We start from the raw sequence: 19,465 nt of genomic DNA, 5'->3' as shown, positions 1-19,465 counted from the left end.
AACAGTGAGATAAAGTTGAAAAGGATCAATGAGAAGGAGTAGTCTTGGCTCAAGATTGACTTTACAAAACCCTTCATTTTTAAATGAAGCTGCAAGCAACTTGGGCTCTATGTCAGCTCTCCCAAACACACAATAAAGCAATACACTGGCCTTGCAACTGTCCCTACTCAGTCTTTATCAATACAGTCAAACTGGGTCTCTAGAATGAGGCTTTGTATAAAAAAAGCTGTACAAATGTAGTGAAAGATCAAGGAGAGAAAGAATTTAGAAATTAGGCAACAAATTTAGAAAAAAGGTCAAAACCTGAAGAAACAAGACTCTGAATTTCAAATAGTTAATTTTCAGTAAAATTGATATTGGTTTATTAGTCATATGTACCGAGGTACAGTGAAAAACTTGTCTGTACAGAACAGTGCATTGAGGTAGTACAAGGTAGAACAACTTGACTACTTATGGTTACCTTGGTTCTAGAGTGCGGACTACAGTTTAACATTAATTTTGTAAATTAGCTCCACCCAAATATGAAGTTTGTTGAAGGTAAAGTGTATTGCCATGAGAATAGTTTAGAAAATAATTGGTTTGATCCTTCAGTCCCTTCTTTGACATTAATCTACATTGAGTTTGTGGATCCCTTGGCTAGGACAAAGGTTGAATGATATAATAGTTAGACTATTTACAAGCATCCATCTCAAAGCACTGGAAAAGTGCCACCAATGCCCTCTCCTCAAAATTCTCCAAGTCTACTGGTAGGATAACCACACTGATACCAGAGTCCTTTCATAGACCAACAGCCTCAGTACCATGGGTCTAACTGAACTCAGTTGGCCCCACTGCAGGTTATGGTGTTTGCATACCTTACACCAGGTTCCTGAAACCAACATTATTCTAAGTTCAATCACAGCCAGGATATTCATGGATGTTTTCAAAACCTCCTTGGGGAAGGGGAGCAGGGTGGGGGGAAATGCAACATCCCCATTGACTAGGAAACCCTTGTAGGAGAATGCAAATTGGCATTGAGAAGCTTGTGTCAATGTGTCAGAAGCATCCTTAAGGCCAGCATAAATGGGAAGGAGCACACCACCTCAAATCTCCACCTACCTGCCCCATTAAGTACTCCTTGACCTACTTGTTGCGGAATCTGTGCATTCCACATTGCCCCCATCAATTCCCTCAGAACTCAAAAGAACTGCAGTAGAAGCAAGTCATCCTCAATTCTGAGGGATTACCTCAGGACAGAATGACTTATGAGAAGGATGCAATTCAGGACTTGGAGGGGTAATATATTCTGTAATTCAGTCATCCTAAGCCTCACATTTATTTGTTAGGTTATAACTCTATTGCTTCTGTCATTTGGAATGAATAGTCAACAGCCTACACTGTTTGAGGAGAACCTGGCACATTGCCAGCATTCTTTGCTATTTAGGCAGTTTATGACGCTAAAGAAATTCCAGCTAATTTTTCTATGAACTGTTTATGACTTTTTATGGCTATGCATTGCATTGGCTCAGCAAGGACTGAACTTATATTTCTGAACCTACAAGTACACCATCTAGGATTTTGTAACATTAGGGGAGACACTTTGGAGAGGTGGTGGGGTGGGGGGAAGCCACATAATTCACCAATATAAAATTGGTGAGCAAATTTCTATTTTAGTTCATTATTGTATCTTTGGTGTTTTTCTTAGTTACTTGGACAAGAGGTTTTACATGAACAATTTTACACTTAATATTTTGAGTTGAAATATTGCTCAAAAGAGCTGATGGGGCCGGAGGTTCACATCTCATTAAAAGACAAAGCCTTCCTTAGCACTGCAGTGTAAGATCAACCTAGATATTTTTGCTCAAGTGGATGTTATTTTGAAAGGGTGCGGGGGGGGGGGGCGCTGGGTGTATGTTTGCACAAGTCTGAAAGTAGCAAGAGCAGATTGAGAAAGTGGTTAACAAGATATACACAATTCTGGGCTTTCTCAAGAAGCATAAAGCATAAAAGCATCGAAATCATGTCCAACATTGACCTGGAGGACTGTTCATTTCTGGTCACTTCATTAGAGAAAGGATGTAAAGGCATTAGAGAAGGACCAGAGGATGTTTATAAGAATGGTTCCTGGAATGAGGGACAGTAGTTAAAAGATAGATTGAAGAGACTAGGGCATTGAAGAGAAGACTGATGTGAGATTTGTTGTAGGTATATAAAATGACGAGTGGTCCAGACAGAGTGGGTAGTGGTTCCCATTGTTTGAGATTTAGTATTAGAGATCAGTTGTAAAATAAAGGGGAAGAGACGTGAGGAATATATATATATATATTTTTTTTACACACATACTTAGCTTGCAGATGTGATGGAGACACATTCTAATATGGTCCTCAAGAGGGATAAGTAATAAGTAAGAAATAAATTGCAAGGAGAGGCTGGGTGGGGGGGGGGGGGGAAGGGGGTGAAATGGAACTGAAGTTGCTCTGGCAGACAGCCAGCATGACATATTGCTGAAGAGTAGTTGTCTGGAAATCTTCTTCGGTTGTCCATTGAAATCCAATGACTATGTCCACTCCTTTAACAGTGAGATCTTTGATGACTATACAGTCCTATCCTAGACCTACAAGCTCTATTGCTGGTGGGACATGTATATGTGGTAGTGATGGCAACCATGGCTGCATTTCTCCTGGCTCTCTTCTGCTGTCTTCTGGTTGTTCTTTCCATCTCCAGAATATGAACCCTGTCCTTACACAGCTGTCGCCAAGTGATACGGTCAGCAGCAACATCCTCCAGGTCCTCGGGTCTGATCTTGCACTTCCTTAAAGCATTCTTCATCTGATCCTTATAGCGCTTCTTCAGCCCTCCAGCTGAGCGTCGACCTGCCGTATAACACTCTGCAGGGTAGCTGACATGGGGGCATGCTTATCACATGCTCCAGCCACTGCAGCTGACGCTGGGTGATTATGGCCTCAATACTTCTACAGTTGGTCTTTTCAAGTATTTCAGTGTGAAGCACCCGCTCACGCCGGGTAATTCCCAGGATGCGCTGAAGGCAGCTAATGTGGAAGCGCTCCAAGGACTTGATGTGACGGCTGTAGGTTACCCAAGCTTCACAGCCATAAAGGAGGGTGGTGACACAGACCGCCTGGTATACAGCGACCTTTGTGGAGGGACGAAGGCTCCTGTTCTGAAAGACTCTACGCCGAGTCTCCCAAAGGCAGCTGATGCCTGTTTAATGCGGCTCTGGATGTCGTTGTCAATGCCGTAATCCTCAGAGAGAATGCTCCCCAGATATTTGAAAGATGGCACTACTGACAGCTTTTCATCACCAACAGTGAAGGCAAGTAGAGCGGGTAAAACCCTGCTTAATCAGAATTCTGACGCAGACCCCACCATCCTGGATGAACTGCCTGAACTTCCTTCTATCCATGGCCTCAGTCTACTACCAACCTTCCAGGAGGTTCTATCAGCTGTCCATTCCCTTAACAAGAAGTCCCCCGGCACTGACAATATCCCTGAGTTACTGAAGAACGGAGGGTACATGTGTATGCGCACCCTCTACCAGTACATCACCAAGGTCTGGACTGATGAGAACATCCCACAGCAATGGAGAAATTACAACATCGTTGTCATTTATAAGAACAAGGGTGACAAGACCATCTGCGACAATAGTAGGGGCATATCACTCCTCTCTGTTGCTGGAACAGTCCTGGCTAAGATGATGCTTCACAGGCTCATCAGCAACATCACTGAGTCAATGCTGCCTGAATCGCAGTGTGGATTTAGGAAGAACAGGAGCACAATTGACACGATCTTCACAGCCCGGCAGCTTCAGAAATGCCGGGAGCAACATCAGGACCTGCTTATGGCCTTTGTCGACCTCTCCAAAGCATTCGACACTGTGCAAAGAGAGCTCTTATGGGATGTCCTCCTCAGGTTTGGCTGTCCCAATAAATTTGTTAACAACCTCCGCCAGTTCCATGATGGGATGACTGCTTGGGTGACCATAGGAGGTCTGGAAATAATACATAAGACACAGGAGATAGGAGCAGAGTTAAACCATTTGGCTCATAGTGTCTGCTTCACCATTCTGTCATGACTGATTTATTATCCCCCTCAATCCCATTTCTTTTATCTCCCCATAACCTTTGACAAACTTACTAATCAAGAACCTATTAACCTCTGCTTTAAATATACCCAATGACTCACACTCCGGTCATCACGATTCACCACCCTCTGGCTAGGGAAATTCCTTCTCAGCTCTGTTCTAAAGGGACGTCCACCTATTCTGAAGTAGTGTCTTCTGGTCTTAGATTCACCCACTTTCAGAAACATCCTCTCCATGTCATCTAGGCCTTTCAATATTTGATAGGTTTCAATGAGATCCCACCCCCATTCTTACTTCTAAACTTGAGTGAGTACAGGCCTAGAGCCATCAAATGCTCCTTGTTAGTTAACCCTTTTATTCCTGAGATCATTCTCAGGAACCTTCTCTGGATCCTCTCCAATGCCAGGCCAACCTTCCCAGGATAAGGGGCCGAAAACTGCTTACCATATTCCAATTGTGGTCTGACCAATGCCTTATAAAGCCTCAGCATTACATCTTTGCTTTTATATTCTAGTCCTCTCAGAATAAGTGCTAAAATTGCATTTGCCTTCCTTACTACCAACTCAACCTGCAAGTTAAGCTTTAGGAAACCTTGCACTAGGATCCTTGAGTTACTTTGCACCTCTGGTTTCTGAATTTGTTCACCATTTATAGAATAGTCTACACCTTTATGTATTCTATTAAAGTTCATGACCATACACTTCCCCACATTGTATTCCATCTGCCGCTTCTTTGCCCATTCCCCCAATCTATCTTAAGTCCTTCCGCAGACTCATCGCATCCTCAACACTACCTGCTCCTCCACCTATCTTTGTATTGTCCACAAACTTGGCCACTAAGCCACTAATTCCATCACCACTGATCACCTGTAATTTATTTTATAAATTTTGTTTGTTTCATTGGATTTGTGCTTGTAGTTTTGTGAAATGAGCCAACTGGAATGTCGCATGTGATGTTAACTAATTTGAGCATTTCAAGCAGTTTCAGATATTACAGCGAAGGATTAAAATGCCAAAGACTTTGGCTCATTTTTAAAAGCTAATAATTCAGACAGATTGTGAAATAATTTTTCAAAATGTTTATGTTGAAATGTAGAGCCATCAACAAGATCCCATCTAACTAAATCTGATTATTACAAATAAACCTATTGTCAACTCTTCTGAACTTGATCATCCCACATCCATTGCCTATCTTCACATCAGTAATCTGGTGTATTGTTTTTGATTATCTTTCCTCCAACTGTATGTTAAAAAATCTACTGCCTATCCCCTTGTGAAACCGTGGGGCATCTGCTCCAATTCTGAGGAGAAACCTCCAGGAAACAAATTTTAAAGCAAATTTCTGCAACAGATGAAATTTTAAAGCAGAACAGGCCATTCATACTCCTGTGTATTGGCTGCCACAAGAGAATGTGGCTATCTTTTTAATCTAAAAGGGTACTCTAAAACTTGCAATTGGTTAAAAAGTAGAAACTGTGGTCATTCAGGATTGTAAAAGCAACAGACCACTTATAGGAACTACAGGACCAATACCAAGACTGAAAACTAAAATGATCTAATAACAATGCACAAGTGATTCCATCCATACATTAAGCTCAGCAAATCCTGCCATCTGCAGGGAGCTACGTTAACCATTTATGGAAATGTGCATTGGTTGATAGGAACAAACATAATAAAAGGGCAGGGCATAATAACATTCCTTGGAACCTGGGAATGAAATATAAAAGTAAATACAATACGCTCTGATATTTAATAAGTACAAGTTTATTTTTTAGCAGGTTCTCATGATAGCGAAAGCTATACAGACTACAGAGTTACAGACTACATTTTGACAAAACACTACAACTGAAATTTGTCAATTTGTAAAAAGAACAGCTTACTTTCAAAGGGCTTGACATTTTGTCTTGTACATACTTTGTGTTAACATTTGACTGTGGTAACACACAAATATGAAGCAACTTCCTTGGGCAATTTGAGCCGGAAGTCTCAAGGGTGATACCTACTTACATCAGTGAAAGGAACACTTTAAATTATTGTAACAAATAGACCTATTGACATGTTCATATGCATTCAAGGTTTTAAAAATTAGATTCCTTCATGCTTCATTGATAGACATTCCTGGAAAGTTTTGACAATTTTAAGATAATACTGTAAATTTCAGAAGGTAAAACAGATGATTTTAATAAAAAGGGAACTCCTGGGAGGGTAATAAACAAATGGAAGCCAGTCCATGTGGCTACGGTGGCAGTTACCTCTATCCAATTGATCACAAATGATTTGTTTCATTACTACAAATGTATTTCTAAATTTTAGTGTGTTGGTACAGAGAATAGACAGCACAAGTGGATGTAGACAACATACAGAAAAATGGGCAATTCCAACATGAAAAGTAAAATATTAATATAGAAATGAGCAAATATACAATAAAAAACAATAAAAAAAAACTAAAGCCAGACATCTAGTCAAGCAATTCCCATATCAAATCACTGCCAGTAACATCTGTGGTATTTGAATGTTTCAGAGTCTATTTTAAATCAGCTTGCTTGACAAGATGGGGAGATGGGGTAGCTGGCATCTGAAATCAGGGTGTTACACTTAGTGTCCCATTTTTGTTTCAATCGTACTCGTTACTTTGCCCAGGTGCTTGCTGCTTCAGTCAATGGTCTTTTTCAATGTTACTAAGTTTCTACAACAGCTGCTGGACACTAATTGCAATTTCTAAGTACAAATGCTCAGCTGCTGCCCACAATGGAAAGAGACTGAAACTGTTATTTGTTTACCAGCAGGCAGCCCTGCACAACCTCTAACCATTTAAGGTCAAGAACCATACATTTTCACGGCAGTTTGGAGCCAGGAGTTCCTGCATTTGAAATCCAAGTTCACTAGTAAAATGGAAACAAAACCACGCCTTCAAGCCAGCAAGAATGGGTTTCCTGCCAAAGCTAAAATTGGTCAAATGGAGCCAATGAATAAAACACTTACAGTATGTATACATTTAATAAGTAGAAAAGCTGTTTAGTTTAGAAATGACAGGTTTTATTCTGTTGAAGAGGAGAGGGTAAGAGTGGTGCACGCAATTTTAATCACTGGATGATCGTAACACCTTTACCCTCACTCAATTCTCACTGCCCAAAGTAAAAGATATAATTACTTGCCTTTCCTTTCACACTTATGTGCATTCAAAGACGTTTTTACTTTTTACTCTATGAAGATTACTCACTATTATACAGGAAACACAGTAATTACTCCATACACAAGCTCCCACTCACAGCAATGTGACAATGGCCAGATAATTTGCTCTAGTGATGTTATTGGGAAAGAAACATTGCCCAGGCCAGTAGGCTGACTCTCCTGCTTATTCTTAAAAATAGTGCCAAGGGATCTTTAATGTCCACATTAAAGGGCGCAGCCTGGAGGAGCTTGGTTTAAAATTTCATTCCAATGTCTGACTGTGTACCATTCCTTCTGTACTCCAACAGAATATCAGCCAAGACCTTTGAGCTCAAGCCTCAAGTTTGACTTCAATTCACAACCATCTAACTCAAAGTTGAGCGTGCTGGAAATACTCAGCAGTTAAGTCAGTATTCTGTGGAGAGAAACAGCTAATGCTTATCAAACTGTTCTGATCCTGAGATGTTAACACAAATGGTGTTTGACCTGCTGAGTTTTGCTAGCACTTTTTGCTTTAATTTACATTTCCAGTAATCATTAATTTTACTTTTGTTCTACAAAGTGAGTGTAAAATTAGGCTCATGTGGAAAAGGCTATCAACTATTTGTGGTACGGTGATAAAAGCTGATATTGTTACAAGGTAACATACTACACCTTCAACTGCATTACTCTTTTTCAGGGCAGGATGGACTGGTCCAGAGCACCCACAGCCACAATTATCAGAGCACACATCTTCTGAATGAGAATAGGCTATCTTCCCATACACAACTGGTGGTCATGATGCTCGAGGACCTATGTACATAGTTCAGCCAAAATGGAACATTTATTATTAAAATGGTGGTGGGGTGGGGGAAACAGGTTAATAAGGAACAGTGGATTATTTCTGAAATTTGATGATGAATCAGGAGATATTACTGTGGCAAACTAGGACATCACTTACTGTCCAGCAGTAGTCACATTAAAGTTGTAACTAAGTTTGTTAAGCTAGAAATACAAAAGGATATGGACTACCCTGATTTGAAAGACAAGATTGTTCGAAATGTATTCTGTTACCTGTTGATTAATCCAAGCGTGGAGGATAGATGTAATAGATTTATCAGCTACAGGGAAAAACACTCATCTTTGGCAGTTTTGTCCATATTTATTCAATTTTGAAATTACTGGATTTTTTGTTTTGCAAAGTATTTTTCAGTTTTTATATGAAAAGAATAAGATTAGCTGGGTCTCAGTGGTCTATGAGTGCATAGCAATACTCCACATTCACTTCTAACTGATCGTTTGAAACAAGAAAGAAACCACAACTTCTTCAATGACAACTCTAGTTGATTCTTAAAGACAGATCCCCTTATTGGTAAACTTGCTCATATTCCCAGCATTCCGTTCCCATACTTAAATGGGTAACAAAGATTGTGCTACCTACTCAACTCTAGAATACATTCTTCTTTTCTACAAATATAGCTCAAGAATTAAAAAGACCGTAAGTATGGTGGTTGAGGGCTTTCAATAATCGAGTTACAGGCAGCATACTGGAAATGATTACATAAGTAATACTGCAATTATCCAGTAGAACAGCTAAATCTCACCTAGGGATTGCAAGAGGATGAAATCTGTCATAAGGTCTGGCATATTTACTCATTTCCACAGTGCAGCAAACTGCTTACCCGTCAGGTTGAGGTTCTTTACTTGTACTAGCAGAACATCCAACAACTGAATGACTATTGGCTACGGTATGCCAAGGGCTCCTCATTCTTGTACTTTGGCCTACTGTAGCAAAGGCAATAATATCTGGAAAGACTGGGTAGTATTGACAATATGGTTCAGTAGCTTCATTCAACAGTGAAATTATCAATTAACTTTCTATTCAAGAAAATAGAAATGGAAATTTGCATCTACAGAATAGCAAACAAAGTTCTAACCTATAAAAATATAAACTTTGAAAACCATGCACCTGCATGTCTGTGTGTGCCCATATTCATCTACTCTTGTACATTTGTGCATACCTATGATTGCCACTTGTGTCATCAAGTGCATTTTGCATTATTTTGTATGTGTGCATATTCTCTGCAACTTCTACATATGGAGAAAGTTACCAGATGCATCTAGTAGATTAAAACCACTAACAATCAGGTCATGTCATAGGAGTATACAAACAAGCCCACAAGGTCAAATTTTGTTTCCAAAACAAAACCAGAAGAAAACCGTTTTAAACTATTTTTTTCTGGGCGAAGAAACATTCCATATAAAATGACAAGCAATGGAGGAGATCAAAATCATGTAATGTATCCAGTATGCACAGTGGTGGCAGTGGGGGAGGCAGGGTTGTGTGACTGATTGCTTCATGGTGCCCAAAATACCTGTATTTTGGGGAAGGCATTATCACAAAAAATTATGAACCCAAATACTAACGTGACAGTGCTTTTTGCCACACTTTATAGGATCAGCTTAAGTTGTCTAATATTATTTGCAATATGAAAGCTGAATTTGAACTGAGAGTAATCTTTTATTCCATGACTCAGGATCCCCTCTACACATAACAATTGATAAAATAGTAGCTGGAACAGAAAGGCTCACAAAGGCTTATACAGCTCAAATGAGCTTGCTTTTTCTGTGGGAAACAGCAAGTTCGTTCACATTCACTAACACTAACTTAAACAGCCACTGAACAATCATTACTCAAGACACAAAGTAAACACTGAGATATCAGAAGGCTATTTGCATCATTTGCTGCTTCAAATCACACAGCTTTCAAGAAGCCATGAAAGCTGCTCAAGTAGAAACATGCTCAATTCTGGCAAAGAAGTGAAGGCTCTCATTGGTCTGTGCTCTGACCACTTAAATGTCCAGTGATTGGGGCACTCAGTGATGGAGTGAAAGGCATAAGGAGATCTTTATGGGTGATTTCCTAGCACTAAAGTTCTAATATTGGGGCTCTATTTATTTTTACAAGGAACAAAATTGTGAGGCATTGGTGCTGTTGTCCGTCAGAGGACCCCACTGGCATCCACAACAATCTAGAAAATGTTACGACTGGAATAAATGTATTAAGAATGAATCACTGATATGTTTGGTCAATTACTATCAAAGAAAGCTAAACTATCATTTTTAAGTCACATAAGGCATGGAACAGAATTGGAATGAGGTGCTTAAAGCCTAAAACCCCATTCCTAATCTCACACTCTACCACAATGATTTCAAAACTTGCTGGCTGCCATTTTGAATCAAAATGGAAGACAAAACATTGGAGTACAGTGTTCAACATGGACAGAACTCGTTTCAAACTTGTGGCTTTGCCCAGACTGACAATTTAGATTAATTATAAAATGGATAAGGACCAAATACAGAAAGTACCTAACATGTAAGCTGCTGATTGTAAAGCAAGAACTAAATTAAAAAGCCCACAGCTGGCTATTATATTCTCAATGTCAAAACTCCCCCCTCCCCCAAATTGGCACAAAAAAAGATATTTTCACAAACAACAAAACAAGGAAAATAGCAACAGTCAACTATGCATTGAGCAAGGAACTCGGGCATGCTCACTCAATTCTTCTGATGACAGTTTGGTATATTTGAAATAAAAACTAATTACTTTCAAAAGTTATCAGATGCTGCTCAAGGTGACAGTACAGATGGTCTATATGTATCAGCAATATAGCAGATTAGATAACGAGTTTTACATTGGTCTATGTAACATGGTCATTTTCCAGTGCACAGATTACTTCTAACAATACTGACATCAGAAGCACCTCCATTAATGATCAGAATTGTTATTTTTAACCAAATTAAATTTGAAAAAGAGAGTATTTCAGCACAACCACTCAAACTGCTCCTCACACTGGCACACTTGAGAAAATAATATTCATTCCAGGTAGAATGCTTTGTCTTGCTCAAATGTCTCACATCACTGTGATGGAGGGACTGGTGCTGCTGGGGTTGCCATCACCTCTGTCTGCATTGAACCTCCTTGCTCTGAAAAATAAATCAACATCTCTTTTTAAAAAAGACTGACAGACAGAGCAGCACACAGCATCCTGTACAGGCCATTATACTTGCTCAAGTGGACATTCAGAACCAAACAAAAGATGTTAGGAATGGTCTTCTCAACACTTCGGATAGAAGAGATGAACATTTCTCTAACTGTTAAATAATATGAGTACGGACTGAATTTTGCAGTCAGCAGTAAAGTGAACACACTCACTGCTGACTTTGAAAAAGATCTGTTCACAAATACTTCTGTGCTGAGAACTCCTGACCTTTTCAATGTTGGCTTCTGTCAGCTATTGATTCTAGGCATCCAGCAACAGTATTCAACTTAGCTAGGCAATCAATCACCTTAAAGAGTTCTTAACATTAGCAGGCTAGGAAGCAAAAAGCCCAATTTGCAGCTAATCTTTTAATAATTTTAAGGAACACGAAATAAAAGACAGCAATCTTCAGAGAAGATTAAAGGAGAAAGTGAAATATCAAAAGCTCCTTCACGTGAACAAATGCTACTTGAAAATTCATTATAGTTTGAAATATTTATGAGGAAATAATAATTCAAACATAAAACGAGATCTTTAAGACCAGAGGCTTTTGCTAAGAAGAAATTAGAGGTCAATAGGCAATTCAAAAGTGCTATTAATGCAACAAAGCTTAACATTTTTAGGGTATTTTATAATGAGAAGAGTTTGTAAATACCTGATATCTGTGCAAAATTATTGTTTCACAGCAACATTTAGAAAGTTTTTTTGCTTTTAATTTTAAAAATGCTTAAAATCAATTGTAGTTAAATGTACATTTTTTAAGCATTTCCTCATCCTGTGTCTCACATTTCTCCATTTAATCTTGATATCCATTTAATTTTGCAACTTGCCAAAAGTTGTATTTTTTTCATGAGTATCCAAGGGCCTGGACTAAGAATCTAGAGATTTGAATTCAAATCCCACCATGGCAGCAGAAAATGTTAATTCAAAAAGCAAGTAACAGTTAAAAGCAGACTCAAGGTATATTTATGAATGGAAAATCATATTTGACCAATCTATTGGAGTTCTTTGATTCAAGAATAATTGCCCTGAACATCAAGCAGCTCAATTAAATGGGAATTGGGCAGGGTGGGGTGGTGGTGGTGAAATACTGCTTTGGCAGTAGTACATAGCGAAAAGGAATATGCCTGTGGCTGATGGAGGCAAACTAATGGTCTAGCGATCATTGGTCATTATTGCAGGGGTTCTCAGGGCAGTGTCCTTGACCCAATCATCTTCAGCAGCTTCATCAAAGATTTCTCTCTATTGTAAGGTCAGAGTGCAGCATTCAATTCTTTTTCTAACTCTCAGATAATGAAGTAACCCATGTCGAAACAGAACAAGATTGAGATAACATTTAGACTTGGATTGACAAATAGTAAGTAATATTCATGACATAGAAGTAATAAACAATGATGACTAGCTTTAACTACCAAAGAGTCAGACAGCATGGGAACACAGACTCTACCACAGATGTGGCAATGTGGTTGGAGTGTTTGTTGTTTACACGTTGCACTGCAGGAACTTACTCTGACAGCATCATGCAGCCACTAACTATCTATTACCCAGAAGGATAAGAGCATCAAGATATTTATTACTCTTTCTTCATTGTCACTAGATCTGGAAATTCCCAATCGAGCAGTATTTTAGAATTACCTACATGACTCTCGACTATAGCTTTGAAAAGGTGACCATTTATGGGAACAATTTGAACTGGGGATTAAATGCTGGTTTTAACACCAATGCCAAAATCCCACGAATGAGTAAGCAGACAGAGGGTAAATATTAGAAAGTGGGTAAAACTCTATACAGTCTCATTAAACATTCCCAGGGCAGCAACAACATGGATTAATTGGACTAAAGCTCCCTCTACACTATCCACTCCAAGGGCAGGAACAGCATGGATTAAGCACAGAGTAGGTCACCTTGATGGAATGGTAATCCACTGTCCATTAACTCTCTGTAACCCAGTGTTCCATCCACTCTGACCACACAGGCCAATGCAATCACCCACAGTACTAATCCCCGTCTATGAAAGGATAACAGCAATCTTTTCTGGAACTACTTACAGTTTGAAAAAAAAAACAGCATGATAACCCATTGTTCTGAACCCAGAGAGTAAACAATGTGATAACCTAAATCCACCAAATGAAATGTCTATGTGATAAAAATATCATACTAAGTCCCATTGCATGAAGGACAGTGTGATAACCCAGTGTACCCAGTCAGAGAGTGTGAAAGGACAGAGTGATAATCCAGTGTACCCAGTCCCAGAGTGTGAAAGGACAGAGTGATAACCCAGTGTACCCAGCCCCAGAGTGCGTAAGGGCAGTGCAATTACCCAGTGTATCCAGTTCAAGAGTATGAAAGGAATGGGGCAATAACCTATCATTCCAAATCCCTTACATCAGCAGAGTTGTGTTCCATGGAAGACCAATATCATTTCCATTTTAAAATGCTGTTCCATTTAAAGCTCAGCTTTAATAAAATTGTACAGTTACGAAAAGCCAACTCCAATCAATTTTTCATTTGATATTGAATAATGCCTATTCCTCGAGATGTACTAGTATACAATCTAAGAAAATTATAAAATTAAAATGCCAAGCTTCACTTCTCACCTGGCAATGGACTTGTGTTTCCCTGCACAGCAGCTACAATAGCAGGGCTTTGAGCAGCTGCCGACCCTGGTGTGGATGCAAGAGACGTGGAGCCTGTGTTGATGTTTCCTGATGTGTTAGGATGTAAAGAACTAGGCAGATCTACTGGCAAATTTCCTGGCAAACTTGTACAGATATTGCCAGGAGCAACCCCAGACATGCTACTGGACATATTACCATGCACCGGGTTTGACATGCGAGCAGGAAGGTTAACTGGGATGTTTCCTGTGATGGTACTACCCATGCTACATGCAATATTGGCTGGCACCATACAAGGTATACCAGCAGCCATATTACCAGACATGTTCGTTGGCATGCCAACAGGCATGTTACTGGGCATCAGTTGGTTTGGAGTTTGTTGACCTGGAAATGGTGGCTGACCTGCAAAAGTAAAATCAACTTATAATATTTGTTTGTGGTAAATCAGCATGAATTACTTCCAAGTTGCATATTTTGTACACAAGTAATAAATTAGAACACGTGTTTAAAAATCAGCCTCATTCAAGAAAACTATCTGAAGAATAATTAATTTTTATTTAAAATTTTATTTTATTTAGAGATACATCACAGAACAGGCCTTTCCGACCCAACAAGTCATACCACCCAGCAACCCAACTATTTAAAACTAGTATAATTACAGGACAATTTACAATGAACAATTAACCTATTAAATGGTATGTCTTTGGATTGTGGGAGGAAACACACGTAGTTCATGGGCAGAACATATAAACTCCTTACAAGTGGTACCAGAATTGAACAACAAAATGCCCTGAGCTGTAATAGCGTTGTGCTAACTGCTATGCTACTGTGGCACTCAATTTTTTAATCACAATTTTTAGTGTCATTGCATCTTTACTTGTTCATACCTGGGTCCTGCTAGGATAACTGTATCAGGATTTATCCAATGGGAGTTTAGGACATAGTTGAAGGACCACCAAATCTACAACTGGGAATGACAAATGACTTGTTTAATCTATGACTGGGACACTGTACAAAGGTCCCATCTACTGAAAATGGGAAACAATACAAGTGCTCTATACAATCTCTCAGTTACACATGGTATAAGGATCTTACCTAATGTGTGATTGGGACACTCACAAGAGCATTGTCCAATATTTGGTGTGGACATTGGACACGGACCACATCCAATTTACAAATGGACCAGTTCACAGGGACCTTTTCTAAGCTGTGACTGGGTCACTGAATAAGTTTCCCATCTAACGTGTGATTGGGACTCTGAACAAGTCTTCCACATATCACCCAGTAGTACTCACACTTACTGTGACGAAGCGCTTTAAGGGGTTGGACATGGCTAGAATTAACTCCTGCCTAAGCAAAGACCTGGACACATTGCAATTTGCCTATTGCCACAATAGGTCTACAACAGATGCAATCTCACTGGCTCTCCACTCTGCCTTGGATCATCTGGAGTTGCAATACCTATATCAGACTGCTATTTATTGACTACAGCTCAGCATTCAACACCATCATCCCCCCTTGGTATTACCCAACAAACTTTGAAACCTGGCCTCAGTACCTCCCAATGGGATCCTTGACTTCCTCACCTGGAAACCACAATTAGTGTGAATCAGAAATAACATCTCTTCCTCACTGACAATCAACACAAGCCACCTCAAGGATGTGTGTGAGCCCACTGTTCTATTCTCTACAATCATTACTGAATGGCTAGGCATACAGTAATGATTGTATAGGAACATACAGGAGTGAGATAGATCAGCTGGATGTTGCAACAAGAACCTTGTACTCAACATCAGTAAGACCAAGGTATTGATTCTGGACTTCAGGAGGGTGAAGTCAGGAGAACACACACCAGTCCTCATTGAGGGGTCAGCAGTGGAAAGGGTGAGCAACTTTAAGTTCCTGGGTGTCAACATCTCTGATTATCTATCCTGGGCCCAATATATTGATGCAAATATGAAGGCACGTAAGTGGCTATACTTCATTAAGAATTTGAGGAGTTTTGGTATGTTACCAATGACTAGCAAATTTCTAGAGATGTACTGTGGAGAGCATTCTGACTGGTTGCACTGCCTTCTGGTTTGGAGACGCCAATGCACAGGATTGGAAGAACCTGCAGAGGGTTATAAACTTAGGTCTATCATGGGCACTAGCCTCCCAACCATCAAGGACACCTCCAAAAGGCGATGCTCATGAAGGCTGCATCCATCATCACGGACCCTCATTAGATAGATAGATAGATAGATCGATACTTTATTCATCCCCATGGGGAAATTCAACTTTTTTTTTCCAATGTCCCATACACTTGTTGTAGCAAAACTAATTACATACAATACTTAACTCAGTAAAAAATATGATATGCATCTAAATCACTATCTCAAAAAGCATTAATAATAGCTTTTAAAAAGTTCTTAAGTCCTGGCGGTTGAATTGTAAAGCCTAATGGCATTGGGGAGTATTGACCTCTTCATCCTGTCTGAGGAGCATTGCATCGATAGTAACCTGTTGCTGAAACTGCTTCTCTGTCTCTGGATGGTGCTATGTAGAGGATGTTCGGAGTTTTCCATAATTGACCGTAGCCTACTCAGCGCCCTTCGCTCAGCTACCGATGTTAAACTCTCCAGTACTTTGCCCACGACAGAGCCCGCCTTCCTTACCAGCTTATTAAGACGTGAGGCGTCCCTCTTCTTAATGCTTCCTCCCCAACACGCCACCACAAAGAAGAGGGCGCTCTCCACAACTGATCTATAGAACATCTTCAGCATCTCACTACAGACATTGAATGACGCCAACCTTCTAAGGAAGTACAGTCGACTCTGTGCCTTCCTGCACAAGGCATCTGTGTTGGCAGTCCAGTCTAGCTTCTCGTCTAACTGTACTCCCAGATACTTGTAGGTCTTAACCTGCTCCACACATTCTCCATTAATGATCACTGGCTCCATATGAGGATTATCCAGGATCATTATCCAGGATTCAGGATATCATTATCCAGGATATGCCCTCTTCTCAATACTACAATTAATGAGGAGGTCAGGAGCCTAAGGATGCACACACAGCATTTTAGGAATAGCTTCTTCCCCTCCACCATCAAAATTTCTGAATGGACAATAAACCCATTAACACTACCTCAATACTTGTGTCTCCTTTTGGACTATTTGTTTTTATATATTCCAGTTGTAATTTATAATATTTATGTATTTTATTGTACCGCTGCGCAAAAAAAAGCATACACTTAGTGGCCACTTTATTAGATACCTCCTGTACAAATAAAGAAGACTGTGTGTTCATGGTCTTCTGCTGCTGCTGCAGCCCATCCACTTCAAGGTTCGACATGTTGTGCATTCAGAGATGCTCTTCTGCACACCTCTGTTGTAACACGTGGTTATTTGAGTTACTGTTGTCTTTCTGTCAGCTTGGAACCAGTCTGGTCATTCTCCTACTCCTCCTCCTCATAAGAAACAGGAGCAGGAGTAGGCCATCTGGCCATGGACTCATCTCCACCTACCTGCCTTTTCCCCATAACCCTCAATTCCCCTACTATGCAAAAACCTTGTCTTAAATATATTTACTGAGGTAGCCTCCACTGCTTCATTGGGCAGAGAACTCCACAGATTCACCACCCTCTGGGAAAAACAGTTTCTCCTCACCTCCATCTTAATCTACTCCACCAAAACTTGAGGCTATCCTCTCTCATTAACAAGGCGTTTTTGCCCACAGAACTGCCACTCACTGAGTATTTTTTTTTTGTTTTTCACACCATTCTTTGTAAACTCTTGAGACTGTAGTGCATGAAAATCCTCAGAACAGCAGTTTCTGAGATACTCTGGCACCAACAATCATTTCACGGTCAAGGTCACTTAAGATCACATTTCTTCCTTATACTGATGCTTAGTCTGAACAACAGAACTACTTGACCATGTCTGCATGCTTTTATGCACTGAGTGTAGCTGCCACTTGATTGGTTGGTTAGATACTTGCATTAAAGTGGCCACTGAGTGTATGTCAGTGATAATAAACTTGATTCTGATTCTAATATGTGACTGGGACACTGAAGAAGGCCTCTGTCTAATATATGACTGCGACATTGTAGCAAGTTCTGATCTAAACTGTAACTGATAGTCTTTTCAAGCAGCTTGCCTCATCTGTCACTGGAATATTGTACCAGAGCCCACTCTGATTTGCCACTGGAAATCCACAGAAGGGTCTTGTGCACTATGCCTTCTACCCCTTTTAACTGTCCCAAATAGGACATAGATCCAGTGCTCCCATGCTTAGATTTCAGATGCACCATTGGGAAATTTCTGTTGAGTGGTGCCTAGTATTTCTGGTATTCTAGGCTCCTCCAGCTAACAACATTGAACCTTCTTCACCATAACTTCTACAGTCAAAAGCCAAACTGGTAAAAGCAAAAAAAAAAAAATCTACCAACAATTTTGATGCTATTTTTGTTTTGTTACATTTTGTTGTGTTGTTCTGCTGAAGATTGTGGACATGCTATGTTGGTGTGGGCTGCCCCAAGCACATCCTTAGGTTGTGCTGGCTGTTAACGCAAACAACACATTTCACTGTCTGTTTTGATGTACATGTGATAAATAAATCTGAATCTGAGATTGAGGTCTCTTTCACTTACCATGGGCAAGAACTGGAGGTTGAGCCTGCTGTTGCTGCTGCTGTGGTTGCTGTGTTGGTGGTGTCTGCTGCTGTTGTGGAATGGATTGTGCTATGGAATCTCCTGTAGCCTGGCTCAAAGCTCCTTGCTGAACTGCAGCAGGTGGCACTGGCTGTACAGATGCAGGAATGACAGCTGGCTGCTGGCTGGCCTGAGGGCCAGACGGGAGCTGATGTTGCTGTTGCTGCTGTTGGTGCATTTGTTGAAAGTGTTGCTGCCGAGCCCTCATCTCAGCATACTTCAGCTGCTCCATGTGGAAGGCCTGTCTATCAGAGAGAAGCTGTTGCCTTTGGTACTCCAACTGTTAGATTTAACAAAGAAAGCAATATTTAATCAAAGTAAATTTTGGACACACATCCAATTAACATAGTAAACATAAGGACTGCTCAGACTGTGAGAACACAGTACAGCTACTTACAGCCTCTCTTTCTCTGTCCATTATGGTCTCAAGTTCTTCAAAGTGTCGGAGCTTGATTTCAAGTTTTTTCATCTGCGTTTCAACAAGCAGGGCAACTAATGATTTGATTTTCCGCTCCTCTACTGCAGCAAGGTGCTGTAAAAGAAACATTTCAGTTACAAATATTTCTTGCCCAGCAGCAAAGAAAGGGCACTATTACCATTATATCTACAGCAATTCAACACGGCTCTAAATCAATTTCTCAAACAAGCATGGGATAGGCAATAAATACAGTTAGCCAGTGACACCCTCAGCTTGAAAATAAAAAAAAAATGCTTGTGTTCGCTGACATTTCTTCATGGACTTCAGTGCTACAATCATTGGAGATCCCTACATCCTACATTCTACTCTGGCCTCTACTGCAACCATGGTTTCCATCGACCCACCATCGGTGGCTGTGTCTTTAGTTGTCAAGGCCCTAAGTGTGGAATTCTCTTCCTCTCATGCTCCT

The 19,465-nt window shown here is 40.2% G+C and overlaps 1 protein-coding gene across 4 annotated transcripts in view; it reads right to left on the bottom strand.

The window, feature by feature from the left end:
- Positions 1-5,828: 5,828 nt before the first annotated feature.
- Positions 5,829-19,465, bottom strand: part of LOC140741189 (SWI/SNF complex subunit SMARCC2-like) — a 112,403-nt gene continuing 98,766 nt past the window's right edge. For 3 of the 4 annotated variants that reach the window (XM_073071073.1, XM_073071074.1, XM_073071075.1), the window contains exons 25-28: positions 18,976-19,110; positions 18,519-18,858; positions 13,871-14,290; positions 5,829-11,217 (exon numbers count right to left, since the gene is read on the bottom strand). In XM_073071073.1, coding sequence (XP_072927174.1) covers positions 11,150-11,217; positions 13,871-14,290; positions 18,519-18,858; positions 18,976-19,110 — 963 coding nt within the window. In that variant the 3' untranslated portion in view covers positions 5,829-11,149. The remainder of the gene's footprint in view (positions 11,218-13,870; positions 14,291-18,518; positions 18,859-18,975; positions 19,111-19,465) is intronic. The other variant, XM_073071076.1, reaches the window with a different exon arrangement.

The sequence above is a fragment of the Hemitrygon akajei genome, chromosome 18 (genome assembly GCF_048418815.1).
Source record: "Hemitrygon akajei chromosome 18, sHemAka1.3, whole genome shotgun sequence".
NCBI lineage: Eukaryota > Metazoa > Chordata > Chondrichthyes > Myliobatiformes > Dasyatidae > Hemitrygon > Hemitrygon akajei.
The sequence above is the reverse complement of the archived record's forward strand: the minus strand, read 5'-3'. Positions and strand labels throughout refer to the sequence as shown.